This window comes from Macaca mulatta, chromosome 8 (genome assembly GCF_049350105.2).
Source record: "Macaca mulatta isolate MMU2019108-1 chromosome 8, T2T-MMU8v2.0, whole genome shotgun sequence".
Classification (NCBI taxonomy): Eukaryota; Metazoa; Chordata; class Mammalia; order Primates; family Cercopithecidae; genus Macaca; species Macaca mulatta.
Genome location: NC_133413.1, coordinates 149,012,148 through 149,035,324, shown reverse-complemented (window position 1 = coordinate 149,035,324; position 23,177 = coordinate 149,012,148). Strand labels below are relative to the sequence as shown.

The window sequence follows — 23,177 nt, the reverse complement described above, 5'->3', positions numbered from 1 at the left end:
AGGAAGCAAAGAGCTGCTGAGACCTTGCTGCATCCCCAAATGGTGATCGTGTCACCCCAGAGAGGGAACTGATGCTTCATCCCCCGACCACATCGGCATCTTAATGAGTCATTCTGCTCAGTCATGGCCCTGCATCCCTTCTCTCTCATCCTTTCCTACTAACCATTAGATATTCCAATCTTTCCTTTCAGTCTTTCCTCTCAACACAGTTACGTTGCTGGCTTGGATTCTAACTTCTGATGATTATTCACCAGTTCCTCCCACTGACCTTGAGGGAAAATGGTTTATTCATCTTGTAAATAACCAGTGACTCTCTATAGAGTCACCTGGAAGCAATTGGAGGGGGTGTCTGTCTAGATAGAAAATGGAAGGTGTCTGGTTTCCTTTCCCTGAGGAAGGGGAACTGACAACTCTTAGGTGTCTTATGATCAGCTTCCCGATGTCTGCATTAATCAGAGCAGGATCAGATGGATGGAGAAACCCACTGCCTCCAAGGCTTGGCTGTCTTCTGAAGGTATCTGTGACCACATTTTGAATTCTACCTGGCAAGTATCAAGAAACTCATTGTGACCCAGACATCATCGCACCCTCCAGCCTGATGCATTCCGTAGCTCAAAGGTGTGGATCCAGGGGCTTCTACACCAGGCTCACTCACTCTCTCTGCTAGTCAATAAATCTCCAAGTTGTATCTTCCCTTCCTCCCTGATATCACTTTTCTCTTACTTTTCACTGCTCTCCCCAGTGCCACTGTCATAGCTTGGAACTGCGTAGTTCTCAAAGGGGCAATTTATTCAGCCCACAAATGTCTATTGAGTGTCCACCATGTGGCAGGCACTGTCCAGAGCCACAGTATATAGCATCAAACAAAAACAGAGCTCGACTCCACTTTCAGGTGGCTTGTGTCCCAGTAGGGGTAGACACACAGTAAATAAGCACAAATGCCAATGGTACATCTGGTGAGGATCCACACTAAGGAAATTACAGCAGGGTGAGAGGACACAATGGGACAGTGGGAGTGCTATTCTGGTGAGGCTGGCCAAAGAGGACATTCAGTTAAAGGAGCATTTGAGCAGAAAGCAAATTGAATTGAAGAATTGATCTGTGTGGATACCTGGGGAACAAACCTAGGCAGAAGGAAACGCCAGTGGAGAGACATTCAGTTTGGAATGCATTTGGCAGGTTCAAGGTGGAGGTGGGAGGCCAGTGTGGCTGGAGGTGGGGAAAAAAGTACATGGAAATGAGAAGAGGGTTGGAGGAAATGAGTTCGTGGAGGGCAGGCTGGAGGTCATTAAAGTTCTGCTCTAAGTGAGCTGAGAGGCATTGCAGTGTTTTGAGCAGAGGAGACGTGACATGATTTATGTTTTAATGATATCATCCTGGCTGCTTTGAGGGGAAAAGTGCAATGGCCAAATGTGTTCAGGGAGGCACTGTTTAGGAGGCTATTGCAGTGTTTCTGGGGAGAGAGAATGGTGGGCTGGCCCAAGGCGACATTATGGGTTATGCTGGGCAGTGAGAGAAGCAGCTTGATCAGCCTTAATTCATCCTCCCCGTTGCTCCTAGGACCAGCATAGATTGGACCAGGTTGTGTGGTCAGTTGAAACCCCTGACCCCTTGCGGGGCTGTGCTTGGTCCAGGCCATTCAAGACCTTCACGACTGCTTGCTGACTGCATCCTACAGCCTCCCATCCTGGGTGACACACAGTCTTTGCCAATGTCTGGCTCTCAGCTGCCTCTGTACACTTTCCTATTCTGTTCCCTGCAGTCAATTTTTGTCCCACTGGGAAGCTCTTCTTTCTCCTTCCAACATTACATCAGCACCGCCTCCCTGGGACATCTGCTTAAGCCATTTAGGCAGAACCAGGAGCTCCTGATGCTGCTGCATGCCCAGCACAGGCTGAGTGGTCGTTACATGGGCTTGTGTCTGCCTTCTTAGCAAACTACGAGCCCCTTATGGGCAGAGGCCATACCTTAATCCTGCTGTTGTCCCTGGGGCTCGGCATTTAGGAGGATTGAGTATGTGGACAACTAAGCAGGAGAAAGAGGCAGAACTTTATCTTCCACTTTCAACCACAATGGGCTAAGTCTAATGTGTGAGACCCCTGAAATTTTAGGACTTGAAGCTCCGTAAAGAACATTTGCCTCTGAGCTTCACCAAACTTCCCTCATGTGCAACCCTAATACCTTTGTTTCCTTAATAAAGTGGCATCAACCTCCTCGAGGATTATGTGTAGAATACAGACCTTGGTTTGATGGTGGCGTTCGGAAGTGGAGGCAGGAGAGTATGGCAACACTGTAGCCCATTGCGCCTGGGGAAGGGCTGCTTTTGGGAGGGTGTGGGTAGAGGGATCACAGCCTATTTCCTAGGTTCAACACATACTAGTTGCTCATTAAATATGAGAGGAAGGAAAAAAGGAGGGAAGGAAGAAAGGAAAAGAGAAAAGGAAGGAAAGGAGAAAAGAAGGGGTGGAGAGAGGGAAGAAATGAGAAAGATGCGGATCAGTGGGGAAATAGTGGGATAGTCTGGGCACAGTCTAAGGTAAGAAAAAGGCCTGGCTGGGCACGGTGGCTCACGCCTGTAATCCCAGCACTTTGGGAGGCGGAGGTAGGCGGATCACAAGGTCAGGAGTTCGAGACCAGCCTGACCAACATGGTGAAACCCCGTCTCTACTAAAAATACAAAAAATTAGCCAGGCGTGGTGGCATGTGCCTGTATTCTCAGCTACTCAGGAGGCTGAAGCAGGAGAATCACTTGAACCTGGGAGGTGGGGGTTGCAGTGAGCCGAGATTGTGCCACTGCACTCCAGCCTGTTCAACAGAGTGAGACTCTGTCTCAAAAAAAAAGGCCTTATTACTGTGCATAGAACTTATTAGTCTGCATAGAACTGGGTGTGGTCTGAACTCTGCCCCTTACTAGCTGTGCAACAACAGAGACATGAGCTTTGAGCCTCAATTTGCACACTCGTCAATGGGATGAAAACATGGGCATTCCGGGATCCTCTTGCAGAGTGAATTAAGAAAGGACCATGTGGGAAGAACTAGAAAGAGAGTTTGCCATGAAATAGGCACACACAAAAAGGTAGATCTTATCAAGGTCTTATTTTACTTTCAATTTCCGATTGCAATGCTTTCATTTAATCAAAAATCCACCAGGACAATGCCAAAAAGGGCTGTATTCTGTCCTTCAGATAACCTCTGTTATACAATATATGCCATTACCACATTGTGTAAACTAACCAACACACACCTTACCCCTATTTAAGGAGATGGCCCACACCCCTATTTAAGGGCCCCACAACATCACCTTACTGGATACTGAATATATATGCACTGAAGTGTGGATTCCCACAGCAGAAGAGCAGAAATGCCCGTGGTAACCTCCCTGGCCACGAGGAGAGGGTTGTTTCAATGCATCATGCCTCATTTGCACGGGGAAAACCATGCATCTGTATAAAGGATACCAGCAACTCTCCATGTGATATGGGATGTGGCTTACATGCATTAAATGGAAACGAAGAAGCAAAGTTTAACAGATTGAATGGCATGCTGAAGTCTGTGGAGAAAAGGGGGACGGGGGAATATGTGTGTTTGTGTGTGTGTGTGCGTGTGTGTGTGTGTGTGTGTAAGGCTTACAGATGCATAAAATCTCTCTGGGAGAATTAACCAACATCTGGTAAGATTAGTTGTTTCCAAGGAAAGGCACTGAGTGGCTGAGACTGGGATTAAAAGGAGGCTTTTCTCGGGTATATCTTTCAGTACCTTTTGAATACAGGGCCATGTGTTACCAAACACATTTAAGTTACAGAGCTGGAACCCAGAGCCTTACTCCTGAGCTCAGAAAAAGCCTGAGTCCATTTTCCGATTCCACATTGCTCCTCTGTGGGGCGCTCCTGAGGGACAAATGTTAATCCGGGAGGTTGAGAGTAATAAAGACCCAAATGTTCACCGAGACTCATTATTAAACCAGCTCTGGTTGACGATTGCCTGCTTGTTAATTTTAGCTTCTTCTTTTCCACTCAGGGGAAGAAAGGTGACATGGGACCACCTGGGATCCCTGGATCGCTGGGGCTGCAGGTAACTACCTTTTACATTCTCTTCCATAGCAATGCTATGGAAATGCTAGGAGAATGCTAAGAGAAAATGCTAAGAGAAAAGACAGGAGCACTCGGGTGGGCAGTCAGAATCCTGCTGGTCACCTCATCAAACTATTAAAAAGAACGGCCAGTGGGTCATGTGTCCTGCCTCCCTCCTCCTCCGCTGTCCGGTGTGGGAGCTGAATGACCATTGTTGGCTATCCTGAAGGAATTGCCATCTGGAGGAGGCAGACAGGGGTGACAAAAGTGATGAGCAGTTCTAGGAGAAAGGGAAGTGCTGGGAGGTGAGGGGGGAACCCCAGGATGAGGTGGTGGGGAAATCAGCCACGAGGAGGCTTGTCTCCCCTTGGCAGACAAGGCACTGCCAGCCAGGCAGGGGCGAGAGAAGGGAGGACCTTCCCTGGGTCACAGCTCTGCAGGGACCTGGTGTACCACAGCACAGCACTGGGCAGGAATCGGGCAGCATGTGGTGCCGCCGGAGCACAGGGCACGGAGCAGCAGGGATAGGAAGATGAACCCAGTGAGAGTTGTAACGGGAGCTTACAGCCCCCTTCAGCCACAGACGCCGGAAAACCAAAAAGGCGGCCATTGTCATAGGAGCTAAGAGGCCTGGTTTGGGTCTCAGTCTGTCCTCCAAAACACTGGGACATTGGCCAAGTCCTTCCCCTGCTCAGGCCTCAGTTTCCCCATCTGTAAAATGATGGGGTTAGGGCCCCAGTCACAGAGGCCTCTGTTCCTAGGCAGGTGCTGTCCTAGCTCCCTGGATTCTCTGCCTCCTCCTCCTTCCTCCAGCTTCTCTCGGTCTCTTAGGACTCAGTTCTGGTGTGGCTTCCTCTGTCCTCATACTTGGCCCAACTCCCACGGGCCATACTTGGCCCTGCTCCCACAGGTCCAGCTGTGCCATCCTAGTGCTGGCCTTGTGGATCCTGACAACCAGCCATCTAGACAGGTACCCTCAGGGTCCTTGTCCCCATGTCATAGATGAGGGGTGAGGCACCAGGTGCAGAGGGCTTCACTCAGGGCCACCCTCTGCTAGGCAGACACCTGGCTTCAAATCCATATCCCTTCCTCCCTACATGACCAAGGCCCAACTCTCTTAGTCTTCCTTATTTGCAAATGCAGTATCACCATGCATTCCCCACAAGGTACCACAGCGTGGACAAAACAGGGCAAGCCCCTGAAGCTCTATGCCTGGCCTTTGCAGTGTAAAGAATTCCCTTCATCCTTTCTTTGACCCCACCCCCCACCGAATCTTCACTCCTGTCCCCTAATCTGGGCCTCCCCTGGCATCAGTAAGTTCATGCTGAAGCAGGACCAGCAAGCAGAAGGCACAGAGGGAATGGCAGAGACCCAGGCTCAGCTCTCACCACAAAAAAGGAGGGCACATCCGAAGGTTGAGAAAGAGCAGTGACTGTGAGAGGTGATAACGAGGTCCCGAGGCATAGTGCACACGGGGTAGACAGACATGGCTGTCCCTGTTCTCCTGGCCTCTTTGGCACCAAGCAGGTAAGCACGAGTCACTGCTAGACTCTTCTGCTTTGTCCTCCCAGAGCCGTGGTAAAGCAGCTGGCTTCAGCACCACCTGGGACTGGACAGCCCCCCCGCCCCCACACCAGACCCCCTGAGGTGGCGGTCACACTGTCTGTCCGCGTTGGCAGGGAGGCAGTCATCCGGAAAACACTGCTCACTGCACTTCAGAAGCCAGTTTTTCCTGCTGGCTGCATGAAAGCATTCTAGTGAAAGATGGCACCTTGGATGCAATCTGAGACTTCACTTCTGCACCCTTCATTCGGGTCAGGATGCAGCAGGGAATAGGAATATATGATCCATCATAATTCACCATGTTCTAAAGATTTCACATTCACTGTGGCATTTTGCTATTAATAATGAAAAACAGAGTGGGTTTTGCCTTATGTTTTATTACCTTGCTTCATAGTGAGTCAACCTTGTATATTTTAAAATCACCATCAATGCAGCTCTATCAAATTATTTTAAGCTATAATTTTTCCCCTTACAACTCTTTGTTTGTTATCTGGGAAGAGAGATTTCATTCTTTCATTTTTAACTTTGAAGTCATTTTCATTCAGTAAATCTTTACTGAATGCCAGACATTGAGCTATGTGCTATAGATATAAAAATTACCGGGCTTTTCATGGCAGGGAGTTGTACCCTGTAATTGTGCACCCTAATGTGTTCAGGGATCTCAGTGGTTAAGAACCAGGCAATATAGCATTTGCAGTATGCACCACCTGGTGGCCTGGATGGGGCCACTGCCTGATGGAATCAAAGCTGTGTTCAGGTCAGCCACTCTTATGCTAAGGGGCCAGGTTTCTTTTTTTAAAAGTTTAATTTTATTTTACTTTAAGTTCTGGGATACATGTGCAGAACGTGCAGTATTGTTACATAGGCATGCATGTGCCATGTTGATTTGTTGTACCTATCAATCCATCATCTAGGTTTTAAGTCCCACATGCATTAGGTATTTGTCCTAATGCTCTCCCCTTACCCACTGACAGGCCCCGGTGTGTGATGTTCCCCTCCCTGTGTCCACATGTTCTCATTGTTCAACTCCTACTGATGAGTGAGAACATGTGGTGTTTGGTTTTCTGTTCCTGTGTTAGTTTGCTGAGAATGATGGTTTCCAGATTCATCCATGTCCCCACAAAGGACATGAACTCATCTTTTTTATGGCTGCATAGTATTCCATGGTGTATATGTGCCACATTTTCTTTATCCAGTCTGTCATTGATGGGCATTTGAGTTGGTTCCAAGTCTTGGCTATTGTGAACAGTGCTGCAGTAAACATACGTGTGCATGTGTCTTTATAGAATGATTTATAATCCTTTGGGTATATACCCAGTAATGGGATTGCTGGGTCAAATGGCATTTCTGGTTCTAGATCTTCGAGGAATTGCCACATTGTCTTCCACAATAGTTGAACTAATTTACACTCCCACCAACAGTATAAAAGTGTTCCTGTTTCTCCATAGCAAGAGCCCGGGTTTCAATGAATCTCAGTCATTTCCTCTGATTCACTCTTCCTGACATATCCATGTGTCTACCTTGCCTGGGCCTTGCCTCTGTTTTTTCCTGCTTACCATCATGCATTTGCTTGCTCATTCATGGATTTATTCATTCCATAGGTTTTTATTGAGTTCACACTGGGTACCAAATGCAGCTCTGGGGATGTAAAATCTAAGTAACTGCTGTCTGTGCCATGAGGATTCATACATTAATGGGCCAGAAGGAGACACAGATAGAGACGGTGTTTTTATCTGAATCCTAAATCTTGTATTTATTCAGGCAGGGGGAGGCCCACAGACCAGGAGATGACTGTCATTGGAGATGGTTTGCTCCTCACGGTTTCAATGGACGGGAGTGTCCGTTTCCTGCAGAGCTGTCGGGGAGCAACAGAGGCAGTTTGGAGGCAGAACAAGTGAAAGGCAAACTTGGGCAGGAGCCTCTACTGGGCAAGGGTGAGGCAAGGTCAGTTGCTGAGCAGGCTTAGGATTGGACAGTTTGAATAATGTCTGCAGGCTCCAAGCTGTACGGGTGGTTTCTCACGGTCTAGTACCTGACTCAGGGGTAATTTAGGGCAGAGAGTTAGTGTTCTGTCCCAGACCACAGGAGCCTGATTGAAGAAGGTGGACTAGGGATGGGCTAGTTTGCATATCAGAGTCCTACTCTCAAGTAAGTCCTTTGTGATCTCTAGGAATTAGCTAATCCTGGAAGGGGAAGGCCCTCCCTGCATCCACAAAGCCTCAAGATGTCAAAGCATCATCAAACAAAAGCACAGGATTAATCTGGAAGGAGAATCCACTGAGCTGAACTTTGGAGAGGAAGTCAGGGCTCCGTGGAGGCCCAGAGCAGGATCTTGACACTGACCTGGAAAACTGAGGTTGATCCCATGGCAGCCTGTCCCTGAAAGAGCAGCGGGGAGAAGTAAAGGGAAACATGTGTGTTTGCTTTCTGCTGTTGCCAAGCATTCTCTTTAGCTTTCATACATAATCGTGTCTATTCTTTATAACTGCCTGTGAGCAAAATTTGCTTACCCTCATTTCAAATCTAGAGAAACCAAGCTCAGAGAGTTTAATTAGCTTGGCATTATGGGAAGAGCCAGCACTGCCATCTCGGAGTGTGCAAAGCCCTGGGGTGGCTGGGATCCTATAAGATGCTTTTCATGCCTTTCTTTCAAAATGAAATATTCCACCTGCTAGAAAATTTTACAATAAATCTACATATCCATGATGTCCTATGTGGTGACTCCTGTATCCTGGCAGCCTTTTAGGAAAATTGGAAATCTGGTGTCTGGGCTGGCCAAGTGTTTATGCACAGGCAGTGCGGCTTGGTGCTGTGCTCAGGACGAAGTTCCTTGAATTGGTGGAAATGCAGGCAGGGGAGGCCTTGACCTGAGAAGAGGCTGTGTGGGCTGTGGGCCTGGGCCTCTGTGCAGAAACCCCTTGAAGTGGGAGGTCATAGGGTTAGTGCCACAGGGATCTACCATCTCAGAGGAGGATAGCTTCCCCCCAAAATAAACATGTCCAAGTCACGAAGAAATTTGATTGTCATGCTAATTTATGCAAGTAATTTTCATGCATCTTCAAATTCCATCTAACTTTATAAATCCAATTGGAACTAGGTGGTTATTAGGAATCATTATTATTTATTAATGATAATTAGGTTAATTGGTCATTCATGCATCATCGTTGTAACTACTAATCATATTAAATAGTCACTGTAGTATTAGAGGGATCAAGTGTTGTTTCATTAATAATTGGACTGATTGGATAATTAATAACTGGTTAATTGTTTTCATTACTAGTAATGAAAACAGTCATATTTTATTGTTAACATTTATGTCTATTGACTAATTTGTTACTCATTGATAATTAGATGATTTGGTTGTTTATTTTGTTAACAGTTAAATGAGAAGAAAGAAAAGTAACATTTGTGAAGTCCTCCGTGTTCTGGGCTAGTTCACACTTCGTTAATCCACACATAGTGATTTGAGGAAGGGACCTCCAACCATTTTATGGCAGCTGGAAGGAAGGCTCTGAGAGGTGAAGTCCATTGTCCAAGTCCATTGATGTAGTATGAGGTCACGTGGGATTTGACCTAGGCCATCCTCAACCAAAGTCCTAGATTTTTCTTACATAAATTTCTACCTATCTGTTCCCCGGCCCACAGGGGAAGAGTGACTTGCCTGCAGCATCTGCGAGTGTTCCTGACAGTGTCACTTCTTGCGTTTTATTCTCGGCCTTCCTGAGTCCCATTCTTTCTTGAAAGTCTGGAAACTCTGATATCCTCATCTATAAAAGGACAATAATGTGTAGAATCTTTGGCTTTCCGGAAGTTTGTTTGGTGGGAGGAAGTGGAGGAGAGGAAAGGAAAGGGGCTTTCTAGCCCTAGAAAACCCAAATGCCATTCAAGTATATGCAGAAAAAGAGAGAGAATGAGTTCAGTGTTGCTCTCCTGTGATTCTGCAATTAGTCTTCTGGTTTCATTGGGAAACTTACCAGGGAGGTAATTCAAATGGCTGTTCTGTTTGAGGTGTTGTCAACTTGATTTCCAGGAGAAAAAAGGACATAAAATGAGGGTACTGCTTAATCAGAAGGCCAAAGAAGGTTGGTCTAAACTCAACAGTAGTTATCGAGCCTCATGGTAAAGTCCCCCAAGGCCATGCAAGATGCTGAAGTGCCATTATGTCATCCAAGAAAGCTGAGATGATGTTGAGCCTCTGTTACAGAGTGTTCTCTTATCTGGAAAATGCAAGAGCTTTCTGGGATCCCTCAGCCAACAGAAACACGGGTAGACCAGTACTCTGTTTACGTTCACAGTTACCCCTGGAAATCTCTCTCTCTCTCTCAATCTCTCTCTCTCTCTCTCTCTCTCTCAGGCCTTGCAGACTTTTTAACTAAACACACCAAATAGATGAAAACTGAATCTATCATCCCCCACGGCAGCCCCACACACCTGCCCATTCCCCTGCAGAATCATTCCATTAAAGGCCTTCCCCTTTTGAGTATCTTAGGTTGTGTCCCAGTCCCAATCCAGCTGGTCACTACGTCAGCACTGAGGTCTGGCTCAGATCTGCCCCTGGTCTGTCCGCATCCCTCCCCGCATCACCTTCCTCCAGTGCCGGCACTGGCTGCCTTCTGCCTGATCTCATGTTTGACTGTCTCGTGGTCTCTCATTTTGCAAGATTTCCTCCTACCATTGACTGCTAAGGACACTAGAAATGTGTCCTTGTTTTTTATGTTTTTTTGAGATGGAGTTTTGCTCTTGTTGCCCAGGCTGCAGAGCAATGGTGTGATCTTGGATCACCGCAACCTCCACCTCCCAGGTTCAAGCAATTCTCCTGCCTCAGCCTCCCGAGTAGCTGGGATTACAGGCATGCTCCACCATGCCCAGCTCATTTCGTATTTTTAGTAGAGATGGGGTTTCTCCATGTTGGCCAGGCTGGTCTCGAACTCCCGACCTCAGGTGATCTGCCCTCCTTGGCCTCCCAAAGTGCTGGGATTATAGGTGTGAGCCACGCCCAGCCTAGAAGTGTGTCTTTCTAGCATAAGTCTTTTTGTGTCACTCTTTGACGCCAGCTCTATTATTTTTGTGCTCCCTGGAAGACAAAGCCTTGTCTTTCTTGCCCCAGGTGTGGTTTCTTCCTCCCCTCCCCCTCCCATCTAGCCATGGCTCAGCTGCTCCATCCTCCTGTGGCTTCCTTCCTCTCCTATTCCACTCCCCTCTGTTCAGGCCCTACTTAGCCCTTCCACACCAAGCTCACCCCACTTTTCGAGATGCTCCTGGTTTCTCCACCATGCCTTCCTCTGAGCTCCGTGGCCTTCAGGCACCTCTTTTGTCTCTCTGTTTTCATTCTGTTCAATAGGTATCTCATGAATTCTGCTATATGCCGGAAGCCATGGTTTTTATACCAAACAATTCTGCAAAGAAAGAATTTTTGTACCTACTATATATTTTTAGAAACCAAATCCCTTGCCGTAAGTCACACAGCTGCTCAAAATATAACCGTGCCTTCGATCCCGAGCCCTCTGATGCTTTTCCTGGGACGCCGGAGGCCTGTGTTTTATGTGTCTTACTAGGTTGTAATTTTCTGGAGTGGAGGGCTGAGTTGTCTTAAGACCCCAGAGAGAACACGGTGGTACATAGTAGGTGCTGGCTGGGGGAAGGAGCCCTGCCCACCGCCATACTGGGTCTCCAGGGATAACTTCTTCCAGGAGCTCCAGCATAATGCAGGCCCTTGGCTTTCAGGATCCAAGCTGTGCCTGCCCACTGCCCCTCTCCCTTTAAAGGCATCACCCACACCCTGTCACCTGTTGATACCCTCTTCCATCCAAGGTGTGGATCTTCCCAGATCCTGAGTGCAGGGACCTGCTCATGGGCAGGGAGACAAATACTGTCCAGGGGCCTTGTGGTAATATGGCCAAAGTCCTTGTAGGATGCGAGGCATATAGTCAGTGCTTTAGGAAATTAAGTTTTCTCCCTTCGTTTTGGGGGAGTGCCAAAGTAGAAATAGCTATCCCAGCCATGGGTTGAAAGGCCCTCATGTCCAGGTCCTCCCAGGATGCTCTTGCCCACCCGCCCCTCCCTCGCCAGCCCTCCCCATGGCTGGCTTGAGGCTGTGTCAGAAACAAAGTGAGTTATGCCGGAGCTGAAGTCCCAGCAGCAGGACCTGTGGTAATCAGGACAAGGCTGAATGTAACCCCCAAGGCGAGGCGGCTGCTCTGTTTAGAGTTTCTGCCCCCACTGGGTGCCTTTCTGTGGCCATCTGAAGGCAGAGCACGAGCAAGAGACCAGGGTCCGGGGCAGGCTGGCTGCAGCTGCAGCCCGAGGGCTGTTCCCTTCTGCCACCGCACCCAGCGTTTCCCACTTGGACTTGTGAGCAGGTCCCCTGTAAATTGGAAAAGAGGCTGGAAGCAAATCACCTCACCCTTTTTGTGATCCCCCCTGGAAGAGGTTTCCAGACTTTCAGACAGTTGCTTCCAGCTGCTTCCAGCTTCTCTCTCTCTGTAAATGGCTACCGCAGTTGCTAGGTTAAATGACTGGGTAGGCTTTCGCTCTCATTCCTAAGTGTACAGCATCAAACAAGCAGGCAGTGACTCAACTTCTACTATGTGCATAGCATGGAACCAGGTGCTGTGGTCTTGCCAGGAAGATAGACTTTGAGATCTTCAAACCCATATTTAAAGCCCTAAGTTCTAGTTTCCCTTAACATGCAGAGAGTCTTTTAGGAGATCACATTGTGTTAAAGGGTGGAAAGGGGCTATAACAGCAGGGTGAGACCTGTGTCCTTGAGTGGGGACTGTGTAGACAGTTTGCGAGTCTGGGGTACTGGGCTCGGGAGGAGTGAAGGGATCAGGGTGCTGTATCCACATAGGAGCTTTATCTAATATCAGTTCATTTTCCTCTTCTGTAAATTTAATGAAAAAGCCCAGCCTCCCATGGCCAGTGGAGGGCTGGAATCAGCTGGTGTATGAAGCACAGGTGGAGCCCACGCTGAATGGAAGTGGCCGAGCCCCTTGTCCTGCCTTTCTGGTTTTTCCTATCTCCTGGGTTGTGTTTCTTCCTGGGATGTTATGCTCACAGGTTCATTAGCAGTGCTAGTGGTGGTGATGGTGGAATACGGAGCTGGCCTAGACGAGTTATGCCCAAGCCTGGCAGCTCACCAGAATTACCTGGTGTCTCAAAAGTCACTGACCCTTGGGGCCTGTCCCTGACCTGCTGCCTCTGAACCTAAACAAGGGTTGTGTGCCTGCATTTGGGACAGGCCCTCAGATGTGCCTTCAGCAGCCAGAGATGATAGCTGTGTGACCTAAAGTGGGCCTCAGTGGGCCTCTCTGGGCCTCAGTTTTCCTCCTTGTCAGACAAGGAGGTTTAATTTCCACTAGGAGACCACTAAAGAGCCATGCTGTGAGACTCCAAAACTAGCAAGCAGCAGTAGGCCAAGGGTGTTTGCAAGGAGCAAAGGAGGAAGACAAGCAGGGCCAGAGCGAGGGGCCGGCTTCCTGGGCTCACCATTTTGAAAAAGCATAGAACACTCCAGAGGCCATCCGCATCCTTAGACATGTAAGGAGGGAAGAGAACTGAATTGCTCATTCAAACTGCTAACAAAGAGACTCCTGTATGGTTGGGAAGGGCCGTCGGATGTGCTCTGTGGGCTTGGGGTGCTGTGAGGCCTTCAAAGACCATGTTGAGGTAAAATTAGATCACCTGTCACCCTCATAAGCCTAGCACTTTGGGAGGCTGAGGCAGAGGATTGCTTGAGCCCAGGAGCTCAAGATCAGCCTGTGCAATATAGCAAGACCCTGTTTCTACAAAAAAATCATAAAATTAAACAGGCATGGTAGCACACGCCTGTAGACTCAGCTACTCAGGAGGCTGAGGCAGGAGGATCACTTGAGCCCAGGAATTGGAGGCTGTAGTGAGCTATGATTGCACCACTGCACTCCAGCCTGGGCAACAGAGCAAGACCCTATCTCAAAAAAAAAAAAAAGATTGCCTGGAATGTGCCTCTGGAGTGTGTGGGAGCTGTGTCACTGCAGGGCTCTTGCTTCGCTGAGAGAGGTGAGGGGGGCCAAACTGGAGCAGCCTGTGGAGGTAGTAAGGCCTTCCAGCAGCCCTTGTCCATTAGGGAGGACCCAGGTTGGAACCTGCCCAGGGCACGCTGCAGCCCTGCTTGGCCCTTCTGTCGCTCCAGCTGTGAACAGCTGTCTCCCATGAGGGAAGATGCTACCCCTAAGACTTGCCAGGACGGAGCGAGCTGTCGAGAAAACTAGGTCCAGGTGTCCCCAAATCCTGTTCAGTAAATGGTCCCGGTCTATGACTTTTTTTTTTTTGACTCACGGGTGCCCCCAGAGGAAGAAAGGGGAACAGTTCACCGTTGCGGCCACCGCTGCCATTTTTTGGTATTTCTCGCCCTCTAGTGGCCATATAGTGTTGTTCTTTTTGAATGCAAAGCTAGTCTCGGCGTCTGGCTCAATTCAGACTTCCTCAAGCATTTACTGAGCGCCTGCTGGATGCTACACCCTGGGATAATCCCTGTGTGAGGTGCAGAGGGAACAAGAATGTCCTGCCCTCGAGGGTCTGTGGGTCAGATCAGCACAGTTAAGTTGGTCTTGAGCATGGAGCAGGGAGAGTTGAATTCCACTGGGGAACTGGAGACCATCTCAGAAAGGTGGAGATGGCTCAGAAGGGAGGTGTGGGAGGAGGGGAGGGGGTATCCAGAGAGAAACCTGAGCTAGAAGAGTCATCTGCACCTTCTGGAAGCTGTGTGGAGCAGTGGTCTGTGGTGCTGGAGCCGAGGGAGGAGGGCGTGGTGAACTCGCTCGGAAGAGCACTCCCCTTTAGAAAAGCAGAGCCACTGAAGGTGGGTCAGCTGTGGGGTCACTGGCTGTTCTAAAATGAGCAGTCCCTGCATGAGGACTGTCAGGAACCTGGCTATATGCAGCACGCCACATCCACTCTCCCTCCCAGCCCTGGTGTTGTGTGATTCCAGCTGGTCCCTGCTTATAACCCCACATCCACTCTTCCTCCCTCCGCTCTCCCCAGACCGCAGGCTGCTTTCCTGGGCACACATGTGACCATTCATGTCTTCTTGTGCTTCTTCAGTTATTCCAAGACCTTCGCGGCAAAGTCGCTCCTCCTCACTCTGACAGCCCGTGGCCTCTGAGGTCTTGGCTCAGCCTCCATCTGCCCTGTGCAGGCCCACGCTGTCTTCATATGGAACTGTTGGCTGTCATTCAAAACGCAATACCTTCAACAGCAGCCGGCTTTTATGAATGCAGCCCACCTGCCTTGTCTGCCTGACCTGTTGTTTATTTCTCGGGCTTTCTTCAGTACTCAGATGCCTTCTCTGCCCGCTTGCCTTCATCCCTCCGGGTGCATAGCGTCACTCCCAGGTGCAAGAACCATCTGGTGTCCCAGGCCCCCCCTGGACCTGGATCTGTGCTCATAGGTTTAGTTGAACCATTCATCTTTTTTTTCTTTATTTTTTAATTTTTTTATACAGGGTATCGCTCTGCACGCAGGCCAGAGTGCAACAGCACAATCACAGCTCACTGCAGCCTCAAACTCCCAGCCTCAAACAGTCCTCTTGTCACAGCCTCCTGAGTAGCTGAAACTACAGGCGAGAGCTCCTACGACCAGTTAATTTTTATTTTTTATTTCTAGAGAGAGTGGGTCTTGCTGTTTTACCCAGTGTAGTCTCAAAATCCTGGCCTCCAGTGATCCTCCCGTCTCAGCCTTCCAAAGTGCTGGGATTACATTTGTGAGCCACCATGCCCAGCCCTTTTCTACCATAATTATTTGTCTACATGTTTCTCCCCTCCCTAGCCCTCCCCCTCAACCAAGAGAGGAGCTTGGAAACAGGTCTTACATTTTTGTTTGCTAACAGTACCTGCTTCTGTTCCTGACCCTTGAAGATGCCCCGAAGTTTAAGTGTAGGCCATGAATGACTTAAATAGCACATGAATCTACATATGTCAAGTGGCTGTGAGGACTGATCTCTAGAAGCACGGAGGAAGCTTCAGAAGTACAGATGCGAGACACGCTCACCCCAGACCTACAGAACCAGAAGGCCTGGGCGTGAGATCCCTTTACACACCCCTGGCAATCCTGACCCTGACGCCAGCTCCGCTCTATGACTCATGATTGAGAAGCACTCTTCTGGAAGACCTTTACGCATGGGTCAGACTGTGTGTGTGTGTGTCTGCACATATGCACACACATATGTATTTATGTTAAATGTCCAAACATTTTAATATATAGCAGAATAGATAATATTACAGGCGATGGTATACCCATCCCCCAAATATGAAATGTTAGTGTTTTGCAATTTTTGGTTCAAATCTTTTCCTTTTGCTTTTGTTTATTTTTGTTTGAAAAATCAGGCATTATAAAGTTAAAATCTCACCTCATCCTCCTGTCCCCTTCCCTTTGCCTCGTTCAAATGCCCACTGTCCCTAGGAGGCTCGCCTGGGCTCATCTGTAACAGTGCTCTTTCTCTACAGGGCCCTCCAGGACCACCTGGTGTCCCAGGCCCCGCTGGACCGGGAGGTTCTCCGGTAAGACTGGCTTTGATTTTCTACAAGCGCACTTAGATGGTGGTTTCCTGGCCTGAGGGACCTGGGGACATCTTTGTGAATGGCCTCTTGTCTTTTATCCACCCAAGTCCAGTGCAAAAACACACACAGGAGGACCCCGATCCGTAGAACCCCCAGCCTCTGGACTCTCAGACCTCCGGAACCCTTGGGTTAGAGTATCACTGGAGCTAATGTGGCACTTCGGCAGCTGCCTCCAGAGTCCGGCGTGCAGAAGGCACGTTAGACCGGGGTTGCCCATTCGGGTGTCTTTGCGTAGTTTGCGATTTGGCTTTGAGGCAAAACAGAGGACCCAGGCAAGCATTTGCTAATATTTCCCCTCTCATCTTTCGGGGCTGCTGAAAAAGTGTCCTGAAAGTGGGCGTGGGGGAGTGGGGAGAATCCACACCCACCCACTGAGTGGGGCAGGGCCTGCCATCAGCAGAGGGAGGCAGCTCCATCTGTCCCAGCAGGGGACAGTGGATAGGAAGCCCGCCCCGACTGCAGGCCACACATGCCGTGGATGTGTCAACTTCAGAGGTACAACAACTCCGCATTTCACAGCGGACGACCAGGGCAGTAGAGGCCCCGGGGTGCCCTCTTCAGACCCAGAGGCCTGGGCCCATGCCAGGAAAGAGGTTGAGTCAATGATCTGATCTCTGAACAGGCCAGGCTAACATGTCCATGTGGTCCCCTTTCAGGGTTTGCCTGGAGAGATCGGCTTCCCGGGAAAGCCTGGGCCTCCTGGGCCCTCGGTGAGTGTCCAGAAACGTCTTCCTGCTCCCCTCTTCCCTCTCCCCATTGCTCTGAGGGGAGCGCTGAGCCCTTGCAGCTGGCCCAGGGCCACTTTCCTAGAGCTGAGGACTCCTTGGCCAGCAAGACCTGCAGCCCTGGAGCTCAGCCTGGGTCTTCGTTCTGTGGTGGCTCACTCTTGCTAGTGCCCTGTCTGCTGGGAAGGCTTCCTGTGTGCCCTGGCCAGCGTGCAGATTAGGACCACCGTCCCCAGGCCACTGCCCTTTCTCTTTTCACCAAAAGACACATTCAAGGGTCCTTTGCTGCTGAAGGCATGATCACTTGTCCTTGAGGAATTCCCAGAGGGCCAGAAGCAGTGGGTGGGGAGCCGTGTGGCAGCCTTTCCCATTACAATCCTGATCATGTTTTCTCCCTTGCAAACTGAGAGACCCTGGTGCTCTCAGGGGGCAGGTGGAGCTTAGAAAACATTAATGTCTCCCCAGATAGGAGAGGCACAGTTAAAGTTGGCCTGTAGCTTTTCAGGGCAGGATGATGGATGACGTGGGCTGAGACCTGGGTAGATGCATGATCTACCCTCAGGGAGGCCCCTGGGCCCCCTTAAAGGGATTTCCTTACAGCTAGTTCTCCCCCATGGAGCCCGGATGGAGAAGGGCCCCGCTGGGAGGATTCCGATGCTGGAGGAGGGGCAAGGCGGAGGTGAAGTGGATCGGGTGGCACACGGAGCAGTTCCCACTTCTCCATGGAGCGCAGATCCACGGGTGAATGTGGATCAAGGCGCCCAGGCGCCCTGTGATTGCGGTAACACCAGCATCCTCCCCAGCTCTGTTGAGCCCCAGTGCAGCATGCCAAAGGGTACTGGACATGAATTCAGTGCCGTGCTGGGCACTCAGGTGATCTGGTCACGTGTGGGAGGAACACTGGGTGAATGCCACCATCAACGGCAAACGTTTCTGAACACACAGTCAACTGCAATGTCACCAATAAGCATTTTCCATGAGTGACAGGATCATCTGAAAGCTCAAATACAGGAGCAGTCTCATCCGATCCAAAGGGCTTATCAGAAAGTATGCAGATCAGTGTGAACGTTCAGAGGAGGGGAGCGTGTTAGAGGAAGGAAGGCACTGTGAGCATTTCTCATCTGTCAAGATGTGGCTGTAGCCACAGAAGGCTTGAAGCACAGCTTCCGGCCTTAGCATTTGCTCCTGGTCAAGATCCTGCTTTCATTGACTCAGGCAGCCTTAGTCCCCCGAAAAGCCCTTCCTTCTGCCTTCCTAAAGCCTTGGCTTCCAGGACACCTGCTCTGTGCAGGTGGGGCTTCATTAGTCGCCAGTCCAAGCTGGAGGCACAGGGAGAGATGAGTCGAATTGGGTGGCAGCAGGTTCTGTGGGTGGAAGAATCACCAGAGTTATGAAAAACACTCACTTTTGAATAGCACTAATAGCTGTGAAAGCAATAGCACAGGAGATATCCCTAACATCAGTCATGGGGAAGGGTGTGTGTGCCTGACACATTTTTTTTTTCCTTCAACTTTTAAGTTCCAGGGTACATGTGCAGGATATGCAAGCTTGCTACATAGGTAAACACGTGCCACAGTGGTTTGCTGCATAGATCAACCCATCACCTGGGTATTAAGCCCAGCATGTGTTAGCTATTCTTCCTGATGCTCTCCTTCCCCCCTACACCCCGACAGGCCCCGCCCCCGTGTGACCTGACATCATTTAAGGCACAGAGGAAAAGGAGAAGATGAAATGTCTCTGGTGTAGTGGAAGTAGCCCAGAGGTAGAGTCAGCTAAACCTTGTGGGTCCCTATCACCAGCCCTGTGGCCTTGAGCAAGTCACTTAGCCTGCAGAACCTTCGTCTCTTCACCTGCAAACAACTGCAGTAACACCCGGCCTGCCACATCCTAATGGTAGTAGGAAGCTCCTGGTGTTGGAAAATATAACATGGAGCTCCTCAGTGCTGGCATTAGAAATAACAGGCAGTAATGCCAATCTATGCCAACAGATTGAAGTCTTGCTTTTTTGAAGGATAAGAGGAATGGAGGATAGCCGTGGGAAGGATGATACAAGATGGCAAAGAGATTCTGGACAGGAGAGAGGAGGAGCAGTGTGGACGTTGTTGTCCCCAGGGCCTCTTGGAAGCTGAGGGTAGAAATGGAGCCATCAGAGCAAGATTTGGCAGGTGTCCTCCCACGCCCCCACCCTCCATGCATGGCCAGTGTACTGAAAATCAGACATTGCCCAGAGGGTGATATTTGCTTCAGTAATAACAAAGGGAAACATGGTCAGACAGAGACAACAGTGGCTCTGGAGACAGGGCCCTGCTGATCAAAGAGCAGAGGCCCAAGCCTCCTGAATTCTGGCTGCACAAACAGCTCCTGGTTTGAAATGGCTTGATGTAAGCCTTTCCTAAATATGCCTTTCCTTTTTATTTTATGTTTCCCCGTCTTGGCCCAGGGACCCCCTGGAAAGGATGGGCCAAATGGACCACCAGGCCCACCAGGAACCAAGGTTGGTCATGCGATTGGCACCGGTTTGGGAACCCAAAACACAGAAACTAAAGAGATTCTTGTTTGTTGGTGAATTCTAAAACAAGTCGATTGCCTGGGTCTTCAATCGGGACTCAGCTGAAATGTTTAGATTTATGGGATCAGATGGGGGAAAGCTCCTTATTTCTTCTCAGATAACTTCGGAAGGATTTGGAAGCCCTAGGCTTTAACATTTAACCAGGCACAGTGGCTCACAGCTGTAATCTCAGCATTTTGGTGGGAATTAGCCGGGCGTGGGGTGGGCACCTGTATTCCCATTCACTTGGGAGGCCAAGGTGGGAGGATTGGTTTGAGTCCAGGAATGCGAGGCTGCAGTGAGCTGTGATTGTGCCATTGCACTATAGCCTGGGCAACAGAGTGAGACGCTGTCTCAAAAAATATTTGATCTGTTAGAAATATGTTCATTTATTTATTTAATTTTATTTTCAAGGAGGAAAACTTCAAAATACTCTTACTAATATAATAAGAGATTTAGATTTTCACAATGTTCTGACGGGGCTTTTTATGGTAGAATTATTAAGATAAGAGCCAAAGGTTAAATAGCATAAAACTGGGGAGCAAATACAGGCTTAATACTTTAAATGAATTATCGTACAACCATACCAGTATTTTAACAAATGAACAAATGAACTCTTCTTTCCTGGTGAGCACACCCGGACTCAAGTAAGCACCTCAACAGTCCTTGAAAGGCAACTTGGAAAGGCAGCTGTTGAATATTATGGGAAAATATGTTGTCATTTTCAATAAGCAAACTTAGAACGTCAACTTCTTCATGGCAAAATACAGAATAAGTATGGATGTAATTTAGTTTTCTAGGCATTGAATGTAAATATTGTGCATTTTTTTCTTTCCCATCTTTTGGGACAAAGGATCATGGCTGACCAAGTCTTTTTTTTTATTCTTAGAAACACTTATGCAACATCTTCCTTCTTCTAAATCTCTCAGTAAGAGAGAGTGCCAATTCTCCTCAATTATATTTTTCTAAATCAAAATTACAGCTATTGAGTATGGAACCTAGGAGGCTGAATGAGCTACTATGTTTGATGACTGTGGTTAGGTAATCGCAGAGTTGAAGGAGTTCAAAACCACCCTAGTGTGGGTAGTTCTCTTCCTTACCAACTTGTACCTAGTACTTTGTCTGTTTAACCCAAGCATGGCCCCCGTCTCCTGTTAACTTTGCTGTGTGTTCCTTACAGGGAGAACCAGGAGAAAGAGGGGAAGATGGTCTGCCTGGAAAACCAGGCCTTCGGGTATGGACTTTGCCTCTTTTTCCTGTTACGCTTGCTATTCTACGTGGTCTATTTGGGGTGCTGTGTGCATCTCGACTTATCATAAGCATAGCATCTGTATCAGCTGGTACTTGGCAGGAGACCAGTCAGTGAATTGAAAAGGGGCAGGGTTAAAGGCTCCAACCAAGATGGCAATCTGAGGCTGGCAACAACAGAACCAAGACCACCTCTAGGACAGAAAGCGCTAGAGGAGGGAGTGGTTCCTCAGAACCAAGATATGCAGCTGGAAGAGAGAGCCCCGACCCCCCTGAGAGCCGTGGCCTTGGGAAGAAGAACATCATCAGTGTCAGGCTTATCCTGGCAGGGAGGGAGTGGGAGGAACAGATATAAGTGCTCTCTCTCTCTGAACTGCGTTCTACCTCCACTGCGGTGCTTCCTAATGCTTTGACCCTACAGAAAGCCAGAGGGCAAGGAAAGCTAGCAGATGCTTTCCTTGCAATCTGTAGAGTTCAGCCTTCTCGGGCCGGCTTCCAGTGGGTGGTAAAGTGTGAAAAATGGACCTGAGCGGGAAATGGAGGCTCCCCAGCATGTGACCTGGACAGGGCAGCCCCTGTGAGTGGAGAGCCCTGAAGTGCCCTGTGTTGACGGTCACGCTTTGCCCAGGCTCCCTCCAGGCATGACTGCTGCCCTGCGAGGCTTTTCTGCTGGACCATGTGTGTGTGGTGTGAGTGTGCACGTGTGCGTTTGTGTGTGTGCATGCATGAAAACCTGTGGTGCTGAGGAGACAGTGGCCAGACAGGAGATTCTGGGGAGTTCTGCTCCTCTCACCCTCCACTCACAGGGCTCCCACTCTACTGGGATATGAACTACTGAAGCCCAGTGACCGGGTCTTAGTCAACTCTGCACCTCCCATTCCCCACCCACAGGCAAGCATTGCTAAGATATGCAGTACGGACTTGTCAGGTAGAAAATGCATGATCAAATTCAGCCCAGCCAGAGCACAGGAGTGGCCTGGACCCCACACAGTGGGGGATGCTGGCCCTGTGGGAGGGCACACCTTAGGGCATCCGTTTGCTGGCCAGGGAAGGTGCTGGTGGGCACATCCTGCGCCCTTATGTTCCCTATTGTTTCACTCTTTCATAAAGTGATCGTTTTTAAAAGACCCAATTAAAACCAAGCAGAAAAACACACAGATTAAATTGCATCCAAGCTATCTGAAGCACACCCAGGTTGACTCAAACTGTGGAAAGAGTATTGCCAAGAGCCACTATGAACCTCCCACTTCCTGGATTCCAGATCCTAAGAACTCAGCCCTCACGTCCCCCATGAATGTACCAGTGTGTTCCAATAAGTCTCCCCATGACCACCGACAGGCACCATATCCTTTGTATTTTAAGATTCAATATTGACATTTAAGTATACATCTATACTGATCCCCATGTCATTGAAATGTGATGACATGTAATTTGCTGGGTTTTTTTGTTTTGTTTTGTTTTGTTTTGTTTTTTAATGCATGTCCTGAGGTGGTTGTGTGTGTAGTGGAGTGAATCATGTGGTCTTAAAAGTACTCAGGCCTCCTTTCAGTGTTGGATTGATTGGATTGAAATTCTATCATCTTCCAGAAAGGATTGAAAGCATTTATCTAGGTTTGCTGTTCTTTACTTCACGAATTTCATGGAGTCAACCATACCTTATGGTTGTGTTTTCTCAAATTTGTGAATTGGCAAATCCTTCTGGGTTTATACTGTATAAACCCCACCTTTCTATTCAGTAATGAAGCAATCCATTCCCATCGAGTTTCTCATGCAGGGTTCTGTAGATGAAGGGGATTGATTATGACAATTATTGGGCTAAAATTACAGGAACCCTCTGGGGTTACTCTAGCTTTTGAATCTATGTGTTTTCTATTTCTGATAATCACTAATGGTTGAAAGATTCAGAGAAGCCTACTGCTTTATCTCATGTGTCATTTTTATTCAATTTCTAAGGCTCTGTGTTCAAAAAATTTCTCTGAAAAGTTTAAAACTGAATTTCTGCAGTCATGATGCTTTTCCAGCATACTCTCGTAGTCCTAGAGGAGCCCTGGCAGAGGGTCTTGTTACTTTATTTTGACAAAGCATCAACTGAAGATAAAAATTCTTTTCCAAGATGATGATGACTAAGTCATGGATGGCAAATTTTTAAGAGTCCACTTAGGGGGTAAAGCTCTCTGCAGGATGAGCAGAGGCATCGATGTTTTGAGGCTCACTTCGAGAATTCAAGAAGATACCGTTTCACCTCCGTTGTGCCTTTGGATTGGTGTTCACAACCCAAATTCAGGGGGCACTTCAGATGGTCTTCAATTTTTTTTTTAACCAAACTCAGCCCTTTATCCTTTCTCAGCATGTAAGAAGCAACGCCCACTGCAAATGTGCTACTATTCTAGCAGATTGAAAGCGACAATTTGAGTGACGAGTATTTGCA

The 23,177-nt window shown here is 48.7% G+C and overlaps 1 protein-coding gene across 2 annotated transcripts in view; it reads left to right on the top strand.

Moving 5' to 3' along the window:
- COL22A1 (collagen type XXII alpha 1 chain) overlaps window positions 1-23,177 on the top strand; it is a 327,910-nt gene that overhangs the window by 173,901 nt on the left and 130,832 nt on the right. For both annotated transcript variants that reach the window (XM_028852945.2, XM_077942884.1), the window contains exons 23-27: window positions 4,018-4,071; window positions 16,115-16,168; window positions 16,885-16,938; window positions 19,394-19,447; window positions 20,682-20,735. In XM_028852945.2, the coding sequence (XP_028708778.2) occupies window positions 4,018-4,071; window positions 16,115-16,168; window positions 16,885-16,938; window positions 19,394-19,447; window positions 20,682-20,735 (270 nt within the window). The remainder of the gene's footprint in view (window positions 1-4,017; window positions 4,072-16,114; window positions 16,169-16,884; window positions 16,939-19,393; window positions 19,448-20,681; window positions 20,736-23,177) is intronic.